Raw genomic sequence first — 20,289 nt, forward strand, 5'->3', positions numbered from 1 at the left:
TCCCCCGCCGCGCCCGGAACAGCCGCTCCCGCCTCTCCCCGCGCACACCCTCCGCCCGCGGCCAATGGGCGGCGGCGTGCAGGGCGCGTCACGCGGAAGCCGGCCGGGGACGACTTAGCCGGCGCGGCCCCGGAGTCACTTTGTTCAGCCGGCTTCGCCCAGCTCCGCTCCCGCCGCTTCGCATCGGGCTGACCGCGGCTCCCGGCCTCAGCAGCAGCGCGCCATGATCGCCTCGCACTGGCTGGCGTACCTGTTCGCCGAGCTCCGTCACGACCAGTCGCAGCGGGTGAGCGCGGGCGCGGGCGCGGGGCGGACAGCACGTGGGCCGGGCTGGGCCGGGTCGGGCCGGGCGCGAGTCCGCCTGTGCCCCGCCAGCGACGGCGGCGAGGAGGGGACCGTCCCGCTCGGCCCCGGCCTCGCCGGGAGGGGCTCTCCGACGTCTGCCACGCGCCCGCTCATCCCCGGGCAGGCGCGAGGTCTCCGGAGGCGGGCTTGTTCGCATCGGGATGCGAGCGGAGCGCTTCTCTGCCGGGGGAAGGCGGCGGGGAAGCGCTTCCCGCGGGGCAGACCGCTGAATCCGTCCGGGAGGAGCGGCCCTTCTCCTCCCGCTTTCCGTGCAAGGCGCGCCGGGCGGCTCGTCGGGGCGGGAGGGAGGCGAACAAAGGGCCGCGCCGCCGCCTCGGGGCGGCTCCGTCCTCGGATGCCTCCTTCTCCCCGCGCGAAACTTTTTCCGAGGCGGAGCCGCTTGAGAAGCTGGTTCCGCTCCCAGGACTCGCGCGCGGACGGCCGCCGCCGCCGCCTCCTGCGCGCCGGCTCTTCCGCTCGGGAGGCCGGCTTGGAGCGATTCTGGCGGGAGCCGCCGAGCGTCTCCGCGGGCGCCGCGGCCGGGCTTGGAGACGGGCGCTCTGCGGCGCGTCCTGCGCCACTCACGCCTGGCCGCGTTGGTGACCCCGCTCCGCGCGGAGCTGCGGCTTCCGCGGTTGGGCTGCGCCTTGCGTGGCTCGCTGGCGACCCGTCCTAAAGAGGCGGCGGCGGCGGCGGCAGCGGCCGCCAAACTTCCCTCCGCAGTAAAGCGGCACCACTTTGCAGCTGTTGGGGGTCGTGGGTCTGTCCCCGGAGCCCGGGCTGACTGCCCTGGTTTTGGCCCCGATGCTGCGCAGGCCTGGTGGTCTGAGCCCTCGAGCCCCAGCAAAGTGGCATCTGGCGCTGACCCGAGGCGGGCAGGGAGCGGCGTCTGTTCCCCTTGCGGGAGACGGGCCGAGCGGCTTTCCCGGGAGGTGTCGCCAGTGCTGGGCAGGTGTCCCAGGCCTCTTGCAGCTGAGGAGGAGTTCCCAGCGGGCTGTTTCGCTGGCCAAAGCGGGGAGCAGTTGGTTGAGAGGTTCTCCTGGGCGCCCCCACGTTCAGTCTGACCCCCTGGGGTGTGGGGCCTGTGGGCCCTGGGCGCCCATGTCTTCAAGGAGGTCCAGTCTGCTGTCAGCCTGCTGCCTCCCTGCAGGGTCTGGGTTGCAGAGAGGCACCCAAGCCCTGCCAAAGGGTGCTGAGCCCCAAGAGGCGGGTCAGGGGGCCTGGAAGATGCTGGAGGCCACAAAGGGCTTGGGGGCATAGGAGGTCAAGCACAGGGAGAGGAAAGGGCTGCAGCTGCTGTTCTAGCAATCCCTTCAAGGAAATGCAAACATGCTGGGCCATGCTAGAATGGGCTTTTTAAATTAAAAACCAGGCAGAACTTTGATCTGTTGCCATTGTGGCCTCCATCTTGACTTTTTTGACCACATCCTGCAGATACACCTGCTGGGAATCTAACAGGGTCACCGGCTTTGTTATTTTGGGTTTGGGAGCAGGAGAGATCAATGCTAATAATCCATTTGGCTTTCCCATGCCATTGCCCCACCATAAAGGGTCAGCAGGAGAGTTTTCCATTTCATCTTTAGGAACAGATTTTGCTTTCCTGTTCTTCTGGCCGCCAGCAGAGCCTGTGGAGGCTGGGGCTTGCCTTGGCCAGGAGCGCAACAACGAAGCCAGCTTCCTTATGCGTTCATTTCATACCAGATCTCCATTTTTGTCCTTGGGTTAAAAAAATGACTGATAACGGAACAGGGTCATGTGGTCCAGCCTGTTGCTAGGAGAGGCGTTTTCTTGGGGCAAACCATGTGGATCACCTGCAAGTTAGCGGTTCCTTTCAATGGCAGAGAGATCTTGTAACTGGTGAAGATTTTTATAGCCACCTGCCTGGCTCTGGGGCAGAAACAATTCCTGGTTCTGCACTTCAGCAGTTCTCATGCTAAAGCCGCGAATGATTCGGTGCTCTTCAAATAGGAGCTTATTTCATGGAATGGAAACAGGATGACGTTTGTCTTCTGGGCCTCGGATGGTAATTTTCTTACCAGAGAATCGCGGCGCATCGAGTCCACTGGATCAGGTCCTGAATGCAACGCTGGCCTCCCGTGACACGTTGCAGCCCCTTGTCTTATGGGATGCCCTTTCCCTTGAGGTCTGACAGCCCCTCCCCCTTTTAACCTTCCGGAAAGAAAGAGCTGGCTTCCCCCCACCCCCGCAGGTCAGAGTGGGAGGGCGATGTGGTGGATTGCATCAGGGAAATGTGGTTGTGGCACTGGGTTTTTCTGTTTTTGGTTTTACTGTTGTATATATTGCTTTATTCTTGGGTTGTAAGCCACCCAGAGTTTGGCTTTAAGATGGGCCGCTATACAAGTGTTTTAAATGTAAATGTTGGACATCGTTGGGCAACTCTGTGCCACACCCCTGCTTGCACTAAACCACAGGGCATTCATTCTGTGACATTCCCATGATCTCGTTCCGCTCTCATCTCCGCTCCTTAACTCTTACATTTCCTCCTGATTGGGGCGCCGTCCCAGGGCGGCCTCAGGGCGGGTAGCATCTCCTGGCTTCATCCCCGTTTCCTTGGAAGGAAGTCCGCGGCCCAGGAGGCACCAATTAAAGCCTTTTTAAAACCTTGCCTCCGAAAAGTATCTTGCAGGGCCCTTCGCCTTCCTTGGCGTGTAACGTTGCCAGGATTCAGAGGGTATCCGGGGACTCGGCAGCCAGGTTGGGCGCTGTACAGAAAAAGGCAGGGAGGGGAAAGAAACCCTAAATGAAAGTGGCCCCTGCAAGCGACTCGGCTCCCCTCGCAGCACTTTCTTTCCACCCCTCATTGGGCTGGGATGGTGCTGGGACGGCATGTGGGGGCAGAGGGGTGGGCCCGCCTTCCTCCTGCTGCAGCACTGCGGTTGGTGGGTGATTGGAGGGAGGGCAGCAAAGCCAGAGGAATCAACCAGTCACTTTGCTGATCGTGCACTGTATGTGGGTAATCCAGGTGGCACCTTTTGGAGGTGAGGCAGAACAGAGGCAGTGGAGGCAGGATAGGGATTGGCCGGGGGTGGGGGGGCTGCGGACGTCGCGCTGGACTAGTTTTTTCCAACCAGGGATGGCTGGAAAGTTTAACTCAGTTGTGCAGAAAGATTCCCTGGCAAACTAATCTGCTTGGCAAGGTCATTACAAAAATGCAGGGGAAAGCCGAAGGGCCTTGCAAGAACTTTTGGGGAGGGAGAATCAGGAAAGGGTTTAAAAAACCCCCAAGCCTCACTTTTCAAGCTAGTTCTCTGCTGAGGGCAGGTGTTTTGTGGCAGTGATCACTTCCTGGAATGAAAGGAACCAGCTTCGCTGAGGTGGAAGGCAAATCCCTGACGGATTCCAGGGAGTCTCTCGGCTCACCTCGCGTCACGCCAAAAGGCGCCCTGCTTGCGTTTGCAGGGCTGGGTCCTGAAAGGTGCCCTGGAGCGCGCTAGTAGAAATGGAAGTGTGCGCGAGGAGAGAATAACGGTGGCGTTGCCTATGTTTTGTCTCTTCTGCCAGTTTGGGCTTGGACTTCACCCTTCCCAGGCTTGTATCCAGAGGACGGTTATTTCGGCATCTGTCAAGGAACATCCCCGTGAGACACTGTTCCTCAACCTTGGCAGCTTGAAGATGTGTGGACTTCAACTCCCAGAATTCCCCAGCCAGCCTTGAGTTGAAGTCCACACATCTTCAAGCTGCCAAGGTTGAGGAACGCTGCCTTAGAGTGTGGAGGCGCAGTAGGGGGAAATGAAGAGGGGAGAAGCTGCGGCTGGCAGGCTCGGTCCTGCTCCCTCTTCCACACGCTTGTTCCTTGCTGGTGAGAGGGCACTGAGAATGTCACTCTTTTGGGGAGGCTGGTCATGAGAATGGCCTGGGCCACAGCCGGGCCCTTGCAGTGGTCTTTTCCACGGGTTCTTGCTAGCGGGGGTGAGATGATCAGCAAACGTTTGTCATGCTCCTGCAAGGAGGGAAAGATCGAAACACCTTTCCGATGAACCCTTTTTTCTGCCTTAAAATACAGCACTCCTAAGATTGGCAACTTTACTTGGCTAATTTTTATTTTTAAACCGGGCAAAACCGCTTTTTTTTTTTCCCCAAGCGTTCCTGGGTTAATCTGCCCAAGGAGCAGGGATGAATCAAGAGTGGGTGGGGCTGTTTCTGTCATTCTCCCCCCTCCCCCTGCTCCCCCCCAGCACACTGCATGGGAAGACGAGGCCGCCTTTACCGGTCGAACTGATCTCTTGCAGAGGTGGCTCGGTTAGGGTGGGGCTGCGACTTAAGGGCGCCTGATGCCAGGGGGCTGCCCAGGGATCCAGATCTGATGGGAAAAGGGTGATTTGGAGCATGTGCAGAGAGCCTATCAGTAACCTCTTAAAGAAGCTGGGTCTTTCCCGAGGCTCTCATGGCTGCTCTTTGCCAGGGGGAGATGGCTTTGGCTCAGGCCGTTCCTGACAGGTGCCCCGTGTGTGCCCCTTTCCCCCTCTGAACCCGCACAGTGTATGTTTAGGTGCTGGTCTGGGTCCAAAACAAAGGCGGGTGGGAAAGCTGAGGAAGGGGCCCCCATCTCCTTTCTGCCCTGGCAGCATTCTCTGCTGCTCGATTTGCGGCTGAGTCGCCTGACCCATTCCTTGAGCTTCTGGGGCAGGAAGGGACAACGTGCATTTGAGCCGTTGTGTGGTGGGGAGGCAGATCCTGTAACCGCTGCCCTCGGGGTGTCTGAGGGCACTGGCAGAGAGGGGCCTTCCTCCTTTGGAGGGCTAGGGGCACGCTGCCCTTTGAAAAAAGCATGGCCCACATGGCCATAAAATTTCCCCCAAGGTTGAGTCAGTTAAAACATGTGAATTGTAACTGCCAGCTCTGATGTATTGGATTGTGTAATCTGTACTTGAGGTGGGAGAAAATCGTTATCCACTGGTTATTCTTGTAAATCTGGCTTCAGAAAATGTCAGGTTTGAGGAAAGAAGACTCTAAATGGCTCATTTTCCTTGGTGTATTGCTTCAGAACTTTAGCATCCTTTGCTCTTAGGTTGTGGAACTTCCTTTAGACTCATATGAACTGTAGCTTTTTATTACTATTTTCAAATCAAACCTCAGATTCTGAAGGTTCTTCCCCCAGTTCAGAAATTGGCCAGCTTCTGCAGTTCTGAATCAGACTGTTGGGGCTCTGCGGTTGCCTCAGAAGAGAATAGTGGCTGGAAGGAAATACACATTTCCAGGAATCCAGAAGTTAGAGGGAAGGGAAAATAGTTTGCACTGTGCCTCTCTTCCCCAGTCAGTTGACTTTCCCCCAGTGCCTTTGGGTTAGAGTCCAAAAAGCTGTGCTATGACCTTGGAGTATCACTGTTAAGAACTGTAGCCGGGTAATGCAAACTCTTTTACCTTTCTGTCCTCTCGTTGAGCTATAAATCAGACTTGTTTTAACTGAGGGATTATTATAAGATAGGTATAATTTATATGCCGGAGTTTCTAGAAAAAAGGAATTAACATCGGAATGTGACTAAGGTATTTCTCCTCTCTAAAAAATATTGCGTGAGCTGACGACAAACAGATGCAATTTGGATGCAGGAGATGAAAAGGTGGATCGGCCAAAGTTCTTGGGAGGCTGTTTTGGCTAAGGATGTCTGGTGACTGGGGACACCAGCACTGGGCTCTGGGCTCTTCCCAAAGCAGCAGGTCGCCTTCAAGGCAGTCCAGACAGGAAGCCAAAACCAGGAGTACTAGCATTACCTTTATTGTGGGGTTATAGTAACAGAATTTCGCAAGTCTGAAAGCACTTCCCCCTCCCTTGCTTTTATTTTCCAGAGAACGAGGGAGGGTCCCTTCTGAGACACTTTCTCCGCCCCCCTCCCTCGTTCTCTTGCTGGACCATTGTCTTGGCTGGGCTCTTCCTTCGGTCTCCCAAGGTTATTCTCAAGGTCCATGGCACTTGGCCCATGTATAGAGGTCGGTGTGCGTCTGTACACGTAGACCTATTAGACTGCACACCGGCCAGTCACAGTGATGGAGGTGCAGTCCAGCGTCTGGTGGACAGAGGTTGGGAAAGGCTGATCATACCCCTTTTGGATGGCTTGGATGGGATTGTCCATCCTCCTCTCCTTCCTTGAGGTCATGACCTGGAAATCTTCCACCCTCCCGTGAGGTTTTAGTGAGGGCTGCCATCCAACACAGAGAAGTTCTGGTGAACAGGAGAAGATCAGTGTCAGAGGAAGCATGCAGGGGATTGTGCTTAAATCTGCAGCCCTCCCAAATTACGTAGCCATAACCCTGACGGAGATTCATGTGTGATAGATGGGTGTTAGATTGGATGGGAGTAGGACCTTTGTGGGGGGGGGGGGTTCCTCCGTGATTTTTTCTGGAGGGAATGGCAACCTGTTGTGAGCAAGCAAGCAGGGGGAGCAAAAGAATTAGAGTGCAATGTCAGATTCTTAAGGCAAGGCAGCATTAATGGTTGATGGTGAACATCTGGGATTTGGGGAACCTGCTGTGGGGCTCTAGCAAAAGGGCTGCTAGAGGGCATTTGACCATTCATAAAATGGCTGTCTTGGGGGACACAGCAGTTACAAAGCACTGCTTCCTTCCCCTCCCCAAGGAGTTCCCGTCTGCCCCCGCTGGCCCTTCTCCCTTTTTGGAACAGGAGACAAATTCTCTCTGCCACCATGCAGATTTTCCAGTGCAAATCAGGGTAATTTAAAGCCCGATACAGTTGGTAGAGAAACCAGTCACCTGCTGTTGGCCCTTGTTATTGTTTACCATGTGGGTTTCCCTTGCATTGACACCTGATTGGGGCAATGCCCGTGGGGAGGACTGTTGCGCAGACAAGGAGGGTGGGGGGTTGTGGTCCTTCTGAAGGTCTCTGGTCCGAGTTGGAAAGTGTGAGAGTTGCCAGGCCTGGAGTGGGCTTTCCTTTGCCTTTCTCCATCATTGCCCTTCTTGCCCACGCCCTACTGTGGGGTCTATGGAATTTGGCAGGTTGGACAGAAGCTTCTGAGTTACTGATCGCTTTCCGAGTGTGTCTCCCCTCCAGGAGCTTAGTGCACAGGTTGTGTGTAGTATAGAATGAGGGTGAGGATGAGCCAAGGAGAATCCAGCTAAGCAGGAAGCTGAGTCATTGGGTGCTGAGCAAGGAATCTGGCCAAGAAGCAAAGTTAATCTTCTGACGTCACAAGCAGAGTAACACTGAATGGAGCTCAACTTTGGGGAGATGCAACGTAGCGTGAAGGACTTTAGGACTTTCATACTGTAAGGCAGGGTCCCTCAACCTTGGGAAGTTTAAGACAGGTGGATTCACCTCCCAGAATTCCCCAGCCAAAAGTTCCCAAGGTTGAGGAACCCTGCTGTAAGGCATTCAGCTTTCAGATATTTCTTGCTCTGCCTTAGCACGTTGTGGTTCATGGTATGCCCTGACCTGATAAATGGCTGCGTTTCTGCTGTTGTGCGCGTGAAGGACAGTTGACCTCTGGCTCCAGGGCTGAGCATTGATCTCAGAAGATCTGAGCAGCTCTGGGAATGAATCTCCTTTTTGAGAGAGGAAGATTGAAGGAGAGCAATCAAGGAGATGTTGGTGGCTGTCTCAGGAACAGATTCACCAAGTAGATTCAATGAAGCATTACTTGCCCAAACTGCCCTTTATAAGGACCGCAGGCAGGCAGCCTCATGTTAATGGGGCCACAATTTTGAGAACTAATTTATTTTTACATACGGCTGCAGTTAGGAAATATGGTGCACAGAAGTTGCCAAATGCTGACTGATACGTGCATGACACTGAACCAGTTTTTTTTCAACTTTATTTGTTCTTGTGAGCCTCATTCACACATCCCACCATGCAAGAAACCCATCAGCTGCTCCATGGTTTAGCAGAGTATGCTCCAGGCTGCCCAGGTCGTGGTTGCTGGCTCTGATGCGCTTGGTTCAGACTGTCTGGATATGTAGGGTTTGATCTGGAGCTTCTGCGTGGAAAGGTTGGGTGCTGCCCCTGGGCTACCACGGGCACGTGTGTGAGAGAGGGGAGTACGTGCAAATGTCCATGAGTTCCCCAACTGTAGCTTCTTTTGGCTGCTGGAAGCCAGTGGAGTCAGTCTTTCTAGGTCCCCTGGCTGCAGACAAGGGACAAACGTTTTGCTCGGAAGGAGCATTTCCGCTGATCTTGAAGTTAACTTTTCTTATAAGTGGGCTTTTGGAGATAATTCCAGAGAGCGGGGCAAACCTGACAGCAGAGCAATTCTGCAGCTTTTAAGGAAGTCCTAAAGTTCTTTCCTAAACTTTCCTGTGACTGCACCCAATTGGTAGTGGGGGCTTAATGTTTTGAACCATCCTGGCTTTAATGGTGGTATTATTAATGTTTTGTTACTTCTATGTAGACTTCTAGACCAGTTTGGTGTGGCAGTTAAAGGCACTGCACCAGAAGCCAGGAGACCCTGAGTTCTAGTCCTGACTTAGGCATGGAGCCGGCTGGGGGACCTTGGGCCAGTCCCTCCCTCTCAGCCCCAGGAAGGAGGTGGAAAGGGCAAACCTTCTGAAAATTCTGCCAAGAAAACTGTAGGGACTTGTCAGGCGGTTGCCAGAGTCAAGGCTGACTCAGAGGCACAATGTGCCTACTCCTGAAATTTGGTCTAGAAATATTTTAAATAGCTATGCAGTTCCAGGGCAAGAACAGAATATTGATTCTCCCTCATGTGTTCTGTGCGTTTTATGAGAGCTTGATTTCCTGAACCTCAGTGCCAGCAAATGACGACATGAGTGCACATTTCCAAGTGGAAAAAGATTAAATGTCTGGCAGGCTTTGCTCCCTTTCTAAAGAAATGTGGGTTCCCCATTCTTGCTGGCCTGCTGACAAGGGGAGGAGGATTTCGAGGAACGACACATCCCTCTCCTCTTCGTGGGCTGGCAGCCACATAGTTGTGAAAGCAAATAAGGTTCCACCTAGTTCTTTCTGGTGAAAGGAAGCAATTTAAAAAGTCTCAGAGCTTCCTGGTTGACTGCAGATATCACGAGCGAGGAGGATGCAATAGTGCTGCAACATGGGAGGAAGTGAAGGGATTGCAGGTTGCAAACTTGCTAGAAACAGGGATAGGTGGACTAAAATAGTGACTTAAGGCACAATGTAAATCCATTAGGACCATCACTTTATTTGGCCAACTGAAGTTTTACAAAGTTGTTGCAAACATTTAAGTTCCTAGAATCTCCATCAGGCAACACGGTCATGGAAAAAAGACTGGAAGAAAGTTAAGTTTAAATTAGAACTGCCAGAAACGGCTGTCCGGCATTCTTTGAAACGGAAATTGGGGGAATGACTTCACCCAGTTTCGTAGAAGGAGGAGTCCTTTTACCAAGGCAGAGGCTAAATAAAGCCTCAAGGGAGGAACTTTCTCTTGAAAATGCCTTGTGGGAGTTAATGAAAGTGTGGGGAGTCAAGGAGGCTATGCATCCCTGGATGCCTGGGGTTTCGTAGTAAATGCCACGAAACACACACCCCTTGGCCAGCTTGCAACCAAGTGAGAGCACCACAGTTCCCCTTCAAAATAAATGTCAAAATCAAGTTATATTTCATCCAGGGGAAAGATAACTGGTAAAAAAAATATAACCTTGAGAATTTCTCTGTCCAGCACTAGATTAAATCAATAGCTGGAAAAATCAAAGAACTAAAAAAACAACTTTTTCTTTCTTGGGAGTATCTGTGGCTTTAAAAGATTGCCAGCTTCCTGTTTTTGGCTGATTATGAAAGCAGATCCTCCCTGTGGCTTTCTGCTACCTTCCCCTTCCCATTAAATTTTATTGTTTTAATTCTACCCTGGTGGCAACTGGAAGCTAATCAGAGGGTGTCCAGGAGTTTGGGAGAAGTTGGTGTCCCAGCCTGAGGGATCCTTGGCTGTGGCCTGGAGCCTGGCACCCGGCAGGCCAGCTCTTTGGCTGCCCACTGCCCCATTCCTGCCACAGAGCTGGCCAGGCGATTGCAGAGCCACTGGAGGTGGCTGCCAGTCAGAGCTGGGTTCTCTGAGCTGGATGGACGAAGGGCCTGACTTCCCAAAAGGCAGCTCTGGATCTTCTTGCCACTGTTGGCACTGGCACAGCTGGCCTTAGGTGCCCCACACTGGCCAAAGCTGGGCTGCTGTGGCTCCCCCCCAAGGCTCCCCCCTTTCCTTCCCGAGCAAGAGGGGGCTGGACCTCCTGCTCCAGCGCGTTCCTAAAGGACTCCTTACGTGTCCTCTCTAGTTTCTCAGCCCTGCCTCTGTTTACATGAGCGGGCAAACATGGGGCTTGCCTGCGCATACCGGTAGCTGGGCGGGAAAGGCGTCCCATTAATCAAAAGTCTCTCTTTTGCTGGAAAGGCAGGGTGGCTGTGAGCAACTGGTGCGCGTGCTGTTTTGCCTCTGGAGACTTTCAGATGTGGCCTTTTTCAAGCATTGCTTGGGTAGCTGGGAAATAAAAAGTATTTCTGTATTTCTCTGTTACAAACTTTTAACCCTGGTTCCTCTTCCGGCCTCTTGCCCCGAGAAGCGTAATTTGGTGCCATTGTCCTGTTCTGCTTCAGCCGCTATGTCTTCTTTGAAATACCGGTTCTGCAGCATCGAGTGGCATAAGATTTAAGAAACATTTGCCAAGTGGTTAATAAGCTCAGTTCTGGAACCGAAAGGAAATTCTGGCAAGCAGAAGCCGCTTCTCCACCAACAGACAGGAGCACCGGCAGTGAGGAGATGAGCGGGATTAAGTCAGACGTGCCTTGCTGGCCTGGCTCCCTTCAGAGATCTTCCCTTCCCCTCAACTGCATTTTAATTTAGCGAGAGCTGGGTGATTAAGCAAGCAGTTCCTGCATGACATTCGCTGGCAGTCCCTCTGAGGGTCGTAATGAGGCAACCTGGGCTGCGACCGCAGTCACCAAATGAAAGCCCCCCTTGGGCCTGCAGCTGCCTGGCCTGGGGTGCCCCTGCCCTGCCCTTGAAACACCCCCACTTGGGTGGCCGCCATGAAGGCCGCTGTCCCCTAACCGGGTGCCCTCCACGCGGGCTCCATTCCTGGGCTGCTCCTCTCCAGCCAGTGGGACCAGGCTGGGCAGGGCTGAGGTGCTGCCAGTTCACCACATTGGAGAATGCCAGCCTGTCGAGGGCTGAGAGGGCACTATTAATTCATATTTCACTCTGGCCACAGCTTTGCGCGAGTCAATTCATCTTTATCTCAATTTCCTATCGACTTTAAGTTGCCGAGTTTTGTCATTTCTCTGCATTTTATTTTGTAAGCCTTTCTAATTCCGTGTGAAATAGGCAACAATTCCTGTTCTGTGTTCTTTCTGAACATTCCCTAATGCGCCCAGGGTGGGGAATGTGGGGTCCACCAGCAGTTGGATGCCATCTCCCGTCACTCCTGCGTATTGGTTAGGTCGATGAGAGCTGGGGCGGGCGGGCTGTAGGTTCCCCCAGGCAGATAAACAGAGCGCGAGCAAGCCAGCCTCAGGAAGAAGAGCCCTGCACCGGCCCACCCCAGCTGGGGCACGGCTGCTCTCTACCAGCTGGTCACAGCTCTCCTGGGTTTCGGAGCCAGAATTTTCCTAGTCCTGTCTGGAAATGCCAAAATTTGCACGTAGCAAGCCAATCCTGTGTCTTCTCATTGTCCTAATACACAGTTCTATTCTTCTGGTGGCCTCCATTCAACACCTGAGCTTTATATTGACCTTCAGTCAGACTTGTTCAACTAGTCACGTGGTGCCGAACAATCAACTATTTTAAAGGGTTCGGCTAATTGGAAGGCAGGAGGTTTTCTCCGCCCCTTGGTTTGCGCCGTTTGCTGCGGAGTTGGGGGCCAGCAGTCCTCCTTCCTTGGCCATCAGGAGACTAATGTAATGAAGGCAAGGAGCTTTCACCCAGTTGGTTAGGGAACAACTGGCAGTTTTAAATGGGTGGCATCAGCCGGCTGATTCACTTCAGCTTGGAAGCCAGGCGGGGTTGGGCCCAGTCAGGGCTTGACCACCAGTAACGTCCAAGGGCTACCTGAGGAATCAAAACAACCTCATGGGCGAAGGCAGCGGCGAGCCATTTCTGTAATGCACCACATCCTGCTTCACTGGGCATCTTCGCCTTTTAACTGGGGTTCATACACACGTACAGTTCCACCAAATTATCCTTTTGGGGGTGAGCAAGATTGTGCAAAGCACAGAAAGGATTAAGCAATAGGAAACTAAAGAAATGAAAGGCATGAGATAGAAGAGGAAATATAGCTAAATCGAACATACAGTAATACAGTTCGTTATACCTTTCCGTGCCTCTCTGTCATGTTTCTGACGTACCCAATTCCCAGGTCCCCGTGACAAAGCGAAGAGAGTCCTGCCACTTTTGGCTTTTGGTAAATACTCCTTTCTGACAACAGGCCACGTGCTGTCTACCACCTTCTGCCCATATCTTAAATTCTGCCAGTATTTTAAAATTCCTTGATCCGTTTTCCCACGTGGATGCAGCAGGCATCTCATTGGTCCATACAGGATCAAACATTTCACTCACCCCTTTTCCTTCCACCGTGAGGTCCGTGGTTCAGATTCTGAGATGCTGCTGGGTTTGGGTTGCTGTACATATTAGCTCTTGCAGCGCCCGCTGCTTTTGAAAGTGGACTCATTCGTTTTTCTCCTGTTGCCAGATTGACAAGTACCTTTATCACATGCGGCTTTCGGATGAGACCCTCCGTGACATTTCAGATCGGTTCCGGAAGGACATGGAGAAGGGCCTGAGGGCAGACACCAACCCTACAGCTTCGGTGAAGATGCTGCCAACCTTTGTGAGGTCCATTCCTGATGGAACAGGTAAAGCGTTATTCCCAAAAATAAAAAGAAAAGATTTGAGTCAGCTCTGGGCGCCAGAGTTCTCTTGGTTGCAGAAGCTCAACTCTTCCTTATACCAAATGTCTTTTAGTGCATGTTAAGTGCCTAACAGGGATTTGACCCTTTCTAAGGAATGTTTCTTAAGCCTTTGGATCTTTCCTTTACAAAGGGCCCTCCAAAGGTGGAGACCATTTTTTCTTAGTTCTGTAGCTTATGCTGTTGTCTGTTTCAAGAGTAGTTTTCACCAAGTTGAAAGCCACTGGGGAGACTTGACTCTGTATGGTTTATTGTGCATGTAGCTTTGCCCATTACAACATGTTGTATGAGTTTTAGAAATAAGGAACAACCTGCTTGCCTACAAGGTATCCTTTTTGAAACCACCTTTAACAATATGGGTGGCAGGGGGAAGTACCCTTATCTGCACACAGATGGGATAATTATTTTTTCTGGAATGAGGGCCATGCTTGGCCACATGCCAAAAAGTTATGGGGACAGGGGCAAACATTAAATCTGATGGATTCACACCTATATTTAATTAAAATTAAATGCAGTTGTGGATACAACATGGTCTCCATATATTAATATTCACTTTCTGTCATACCAAGCATTACAAGATGGTCACACATTCTAGACGTGTTGTGGGAAAGCAACACAGGTTTTGATTTCTTCTGCCCTAGAATAAAATCCCCTTTGGGTTAAATTTTGGTTGAAACTTAAATGTCCTTCCATAACTATCAGGAGAGGCCAGTCAAAACTTACTGGAGGAAGTCTAGGGCATTCAGCTGTTACCAGCAAACAGATAACCCGAGAGGCAGGAAGTTGTTACCATAGTTGGGACCTTGATCTCCCAGTTCTCCTTTTAGCAGGATAGTTCCTGTAAACTCAGTTAATCCTACTTGTTTCCTGGCTTAGAGGGAGAGGCCAAGTTTTATGAACTCATGCAGAGACGTGTCAGTAACATTTGCATCGGAATCTGCCTTATACTGAATTAGGCCATGGATCTCCCAAGTTCACAACACTAAGTGGCAGAATCTCTTCTCAATTCCTAGCAAAAAAATAAAAATAAAAATAGCAGCCCCACCAGGAGACACCAGAACCTTCCACAGTCAGTTTCCACAATCAGTCATCCACTGCTGAGATCTTTGGGTCAGGAAAGGAATTATCTGTGTTGCTTTTTATCTGCTCAAGATAAATAAAGTACACTACAGCTGATAAATGCCAAATTAAAGTAGGATATAACATAGAAGGGGACCAAACTACATTCTTAAGCTCTATTGCTGTTTCTGTGAATGATTGTTTTGAAGACTCTAGGCAAGGTTGAGCCTAATTTAAGGCTCAAGAAGAACCTCCAAATAGATGCTGTGTTTTTTTTTAAACAATCACTTGTTCTTTTAGGCCATATCCCCCTGACTTTGGGATGTGGAGATGGGCTTTCAATCAGGTTTCCTTCCCTGGTCTTGGATCCCTTGGCAGCTCCTTTTGATGTCTATTAGCTGTAGCAGCTTTTGCTGAAGACACAGAATTGTGTTTTGGGTGAGAACTTCCCAAGTCCTCTCTTCAGGGATCACTAGATGAGACGAGAGTGTCCAGAGGCAGGGAGGAATATTTCTGGGTGGAGATCTCCCTGGGTGGATCTAGCACTGGCTTCCTGTTTTCTGGGGTAAAGGCCTGGTGGTGAGCCAAGAATGCCTCCTGGATTCAGCCCCTGCTGCTGGTGTCTCTCAATGGAGCCCAGAAGGGCCAGAGAGTTACGTGTTGGATCCCTGACTGGCTGAACCTTGGGCTAAGAGACCTCTTTCCAGGTGGCTGATTAGCCTCTTCAACAAGTATGGAGCTGTGTGTTTTTGCCTTAATCACAAATTGTGTGCCTTAAATACCATCTGCTGGGGAACTTCCCATCAGCCCTATCTGGCTTTACAGCTGTCTCTGGGAGTGGCTCTTATTAAGGCACTAAGAATGTTTCAAGGGAGCCAACCCAGACTATGTCTCCGGAGCAAGGGAGCTTGGTGTCTTGATTCCTTATCAGTTGCTTCCCACTAAGTTGGCTCCTTTCCATAACTTGAACATTGATACCCAGGATGACTGTCTGAGGTATGTGTTTTTAGATTTCGCTTGGTCTAAAATGCTGACAGTTTCCTAGTTAAAACAATGGTTAAGTCTGTCCACATGTTGTGAGATGAAGGAGTTTTCATTGTGTCTTCTGACTGCTAGTTCATGGATGCGCTCTTCTAGCCTTCTGCCTGTCTGTCCTACATAGTGTTTGTTACAGTCCTTGCACTGTATGTTGTAGATGAGTCCTGTTTTTTCTTGTGCTACTGGGTCTTTTTAACTGGGAAACTGTCAGCATTTTAGACCAAGCTAAATCCAAAAATGCAAGAGAATTCTTGGAAGCTTGGTATTCAGACAAGGCAGCAATCAACAGACACAGGGAGATAAACAGCATCTACACACTATTCAAAAGAGACAATAGAAAAGAAAACAAAAGACCAGAACATTTCCTCCCCAGCAGTCATCACCCAGATAAGCAGAGATTAACGCCAAGATTACCACCAGGCACACAATCAGACAGTAAACAGATGCTAATCAAGGAACTACCAGAGGAGCAAAACAAAACCCCCACCAGCACTGGCAAAGCAAGTATATAAACAGAGAGCAAACTCCATCCCATTCCAGCACTGAAGATGTTATCCAGCTGGGTAATGAAACATTTGCAAGGAAACAACCAAGCTCAGAGAACCCCAAGGACTCCGCCATTCAACCCTGAGCTACTCATATTCGCCTCTGTTGAGATGGTCTAGTTGGCCTGAGGATTGTCAACCAAGTGTGGTTCTTTGAAGAGCTCAGAGCTCTTTTGTTTAGTATTTGTTTCCTGCATGCGTGCATGAATGACATGAGCTCCATCTCTCTCTCCCACCCCACCCCACCCCACCCCACCCCACCCCACCCTACCCTGGCTTTCTACAGAGGAAGGTGACTTCTTAGCATTGGATCTTGGTGGCACAAATTTCCGGGTGCTAAGAGTTAAAGTTGCAGATAATGGCAGCAAGAAAGTTGAGATGGAGAATCGGATCTATGATATTCCAGAAGAACTGATGAGGGGCAGTGGAACACAGGTGAGTTCTGCAGCTTTTCTTTGACTCTCTGGTTTTGGCTACACTCCTTGGGGAATAAGCTACTCTAGCTGAGACACTTCTGTGGCAGAGAACCTCTGGATTCTATGGAAAGGCTAATTCATATGCTCTTTATGGCCACTTGCACTGTCTTATGTCTCTGGATTGTTGCTTCTCTGGCCACCAAGGGTGCTGGAACTTGGGAAAAGATGATTCTTGTTGTCTTTGAGTATCTCTAAGTTCCCCCATCTCAAAAGGGCCCTGGCACACATACACACAGAGAACAGTGCTATCCTGAAACATGCAGCCAGTTCTACTTTATTTTATTTTATTTTATTTATGTTATAGCTCTTTACAGAGTATTGGAGGCTACACCACAGAAAATTAAAACAATACAATAATACTTACAGAGCAGTACAGATCAAAATTGAAAACCCAGGACTATCCAGCAGAATGACTTCTAAACCAAGACCTGAGAAAGCCTGTTTGCAAATGTATACTTAATGGAGAAGGAGGCTGGTGTGTTTCCTTTGGTTGCACATGTGTGGCTGGGTTGGGGTGAATCCAGAGATTGGCCTTAAAACCAGGAGAGAGTTTTAAGGGGCAAAATGCATTATATCAGGATGGCTTAGAGTCTTCAGGTGGCCCACCACAGCTGTAGATCCTTTGACGATACAGTTCAAGTCTCTGGTACTGGAGATGTAGTGCATAAATGTCTTTTGCGTTTAGATTTTTATGTAGTTGGGATGCCTTAGCTCTACGTAGATTAGAGTAAAGGCTTTGGCACATCTGGACAAACCCAAACCTTTTGGAGAATCTGAGACAGTCCAAGTGGTGCCCTTGGTATATCACGTGGCCACCTTTAGCCCCCTTGTTCCTACAGGTTCTCTCTCTTGTCTGCAATGAGTTCAAAGCGTTGATGCGTCCAGCATAGGAAGCCTTCCACCTTGGGCTTCCTCCACTTAACATCACATATTCTGGGATGGGATCTTGTTTCAATCATTTCTGTAGTTCTTTGACTCTTAGAAAATTACAGGGAAGTCTTAAATTTTCCTATCACTTGTGATCACTTTTTTGAGACATTGATGGGCTTGTATTGAATTCTCATACCACAAGGTATGGAATAACCAAGCTGTTTTGAAAAAGTTGGATTTTCTAATCCAAAATGTATGCTGTCTGCTACTGAGTGAATGATTCCATGGTTGATTCTGGGAACGAATCCTGCTTTTGGTAGGTTTGGAATATAAATACAGAAAGATGACCTGAAAAGGAAAGACAGGTCATTGGAGGGCAACCTGCTGAATGTTAATGGGCAGGAAAGAGCAAATGGCCATCCTTGTCTATGGCTTTCCTAAACATGTCTTTATGCCTCTTCAGCTCTTCGACTACATTGCTGAATGTTTGGCCAACTTCATGGAGCAGCTGCAAATAAAGGACAGGAAGCTGCCGCTGGGCTTCACCTTCTCCTTTCCCTGCCACCAGACCAAGCTGGACGAGGTAGGTGAGATTTTTGCTCCTGGGGGACTGCGTTAGGTCTTCCCCGCACGCATCCACCTCTGGCCCACGGATGCTCTGGCAGCATCTTTTTCCTCCCGGTCCTCATGAGGTTCGCTTCCTCCCTTGCCCAGCCTGTGAATGAGAGGGGCTTAAGTCATTTGTGGCTGTGCTGGTGTTAAAGTTGCACTTCCCCCCTTAAGCCGATCACATCCAGAGGCAGCGGCCAGGTGGGTGAAGTCTGTTACGCTTTAGCGCCTCTGACCTCACAGGCAAAGTCGGGTGCCCAGAAGTGGGCGGGATAGAGCGGTCCTGTGGGCGGGTTGGGACTGAGGCGGGCACGGCTCCTCCCCGGTGCTCCCCGGTCAGCCTTGTCTGCCACCGCTGGGCAATGTGTCCTGCCAGTGATCTGTCGGAGCTGCGCCATAGCGCCAGGCTGATCAGACGACAGTCCTCTCAGGGCATTGCGGCCCCCACAGGTCGAGCGCAAGGCTGAAGTAGCATAATAGAGGAGGGATGGAAACAGCCCCCTTCCCAAAGGCCCACGGGGCGTCCAGAGGCAGCGTTTGTAGCCACCGAAGAAAGGAAAGGTGGGGAGGGAAATCGCTGCTTGGGACTTGGCCCCTTTGAGGCGCCAGGCTGTTTTCTTTGCTTCATTCGACTTGGGCTACGGCAGAAAGGGGTGGAGGAGGAGGGAGCCTCAAGGTGGGGAGTCCTGCAGCCAGATGCAGGATCTTTGGCACATAAAGGTGGGAACAATTCTTTTCCCCATGGGTTTTGTGTTTTTTTTTACCCTGCCCCAATCTGCAGAGTGTGGGTGATATTCAACAGAACAAACATGCAGAATAAAAACAAAAAGACTTAATAGAAACTCCTGGATGCCCACCAGAAACATTCAGTTGTGATTGAAAGAATGGTGGAATTGTGCTATTTTAACAGCTTTACAAAATGCTGTGAGGGAGGGGGTTCCAGTGTAGGGGGCACAACAGAGATGCCCTGCTGCCTGCCCTTATGCTGCACCGCTCACATAGAGCGGGCACTCTGAGCAGGCTTTTTCATGCTGTTCTGACCAGATGGACATACCCTGCCCGGACAAGTTGCGTCTAATAGGATAGAGCTGTGACAATATGCAAACCAGTGGGTAATAGATTCCAAGTGATGCAGCGGGGGGAGGGGGGAGAGATTCCAGAACAGCCTCCCCTCCAGATATGTGGACTTCAACTCCCAGAGTCCTCAGTGAGGATTTTGCAGTCGTGCCCATGCTGGTTGAGGAGTTCTGGGAATTGAAGTCCACACTTCTTGTGGAGGGGGGGTACCTTGGTCAGGCAGATTGTTCTAAGACTTGGGGGGCAGGGCCCCCTTAAAATAGTCTTGTTAAGATTTGATCCCTTGCTGCTTTACCTTTCTCTCAATCAGAGCATCCTGGATACTTGGACCAAAGGATTCAAGTGCAGCGGCGTGGAAGGGAAGGATGTGGTTGCACTGTTACGGAAAGCTATAAGGAAGCGAGGGGTAATTAAAGTGTGATCGTCCCCCCAGTGTGAGGTTCTGGGGAGGCACTAGATTTCCCAGAGTGCTGTGGGTGTATCCCAGGGTCATTGGTGCCCCTGGGATCCTCCTCCTATAGCTGATCGGTGGGGTTGCCTGTTCTCTTTGGAATTGTTTGGAAAAGTGTGCAAGACCCGTTCACGCAGTGACGACAGCTGACCAAAAGATGTTTCTGCACACACCATGGGGGAACAGCGCACTCACTCCAACACGTTCGGCTGTCGGAGGCCTTTCTGCCTTCGGCGAGTCCAAGCCAAAGTGGAAGCCCGCTCGCATTAGGAACGTGGGCCTTGTCTGTGCCTCTGTGCCGCAAAGTGAAATGGAAGGCACCAGGCCAGGGATCGTACAGAGATGAGTGACCGCAGAAGGTGGTGTGGACGGTGCAGGAAGAGTTATAAGCAGTTTAAAGTACTTTGCCCTACTGAAGCTGCACTTGCTTTTTATTTTCTGCCTGAGGTCTACAGTCGTGTGAGTGTGCGTGAGAGAAAGAGAGAGAAAGAAATGAATGGTTGAGGCCATGATGCAAAGCAGGTGGGACTGGAGGAAAACTTTAAAAAATGGCATAGTACCCCCTAACCAGCTCCCCCAAATGCTGGAAAAGAGGGAGGTAGCCTGTAAAATGAGTAGCTATTATGCTGGTTTGCACACACATTGTGGAGGTGGCTTGAAGTCTGCACGTGGGCATGGCGTGGGCTGCGTGCAGCCTGAAATGGTGGTGCTTGGAAGTGGTGAGCTTTCGTCAGGGCAGCAGCCCCAGCACCTGGCCCTTTGCTTCAGGCAGAGAAGCTCCTTCGCTTTGGGGACTCTTGTAGTGGCTGGAAGGGAAGGCAGATGCAGCTGTGAAGCAGGCGCTGAAGCATGGCTGCCGGAGGGGGGGAGAGCCCTGTCCTTCCAGCAGCGGGCACGTGTTGCTGACTCCACAGATGCCTTGTCCTCCGGAACGTTGCTGGTTCTCCATCAACTCCTGGCACAGACCAAACTGGGACCCAC

General features: G+C 51.2%; 1 protein-coding gene across 3 annotated transcripts in view; it reads left to right on the plus strand.

Annotated features, from left to right (window-relative positions):
* Positions 1–20,289, plus strand: part of LOC103049442 (hexokinase-2) — a 47,298-nt gene that overhangs the window by 10,139 nt on the left and 16,870 nt on the right. The window contains exons 1-5 of one of the 3 annotated variants that reach the window (XM_088152125.1): positions 81–286; positions 12,967–13,129; positions 16,112–16,260; positions 17,635–17,754; positions 19,168–19,263. In XM_088152125.1, the coding sequence (XP_088008251.1) occupies positions 224–286; positions 12,967–13,129; positions 16,112–16,260; positions 17,635–17,754; positions 19,168–19,263 (591 nt within the window). In that variant the 5' untranslated portion in view covers positions 81–223. Of the gene's footprint in view, positions 1–80; positions 287–12,966; positions 13,130–16,111; positions 16,261–17,634; positions 17,755–19,167; positions 19,264–20,289 lie in introns of those variants that run through there. The other 2 variants (XM_088152124.1, XM_088152126.1) reach the window with 2 other exon arrangements.

This window comes from Python bivittatus, unplaced genomic scaffold (assembly GCF_059951505.1).
Source record: "Python bivittatus isolate LINGU-HERP-01145 unplaced genomic scaffold, Pbiv_v1 ctg000680_np1212, whole genome shotgun sequence".
Classification (NCBI taxonomy): Eukaryota; Metazoa; Chordata; class Lepidosauria; order Squamata; family Pythonidae; genus Python; species Python bivittatus.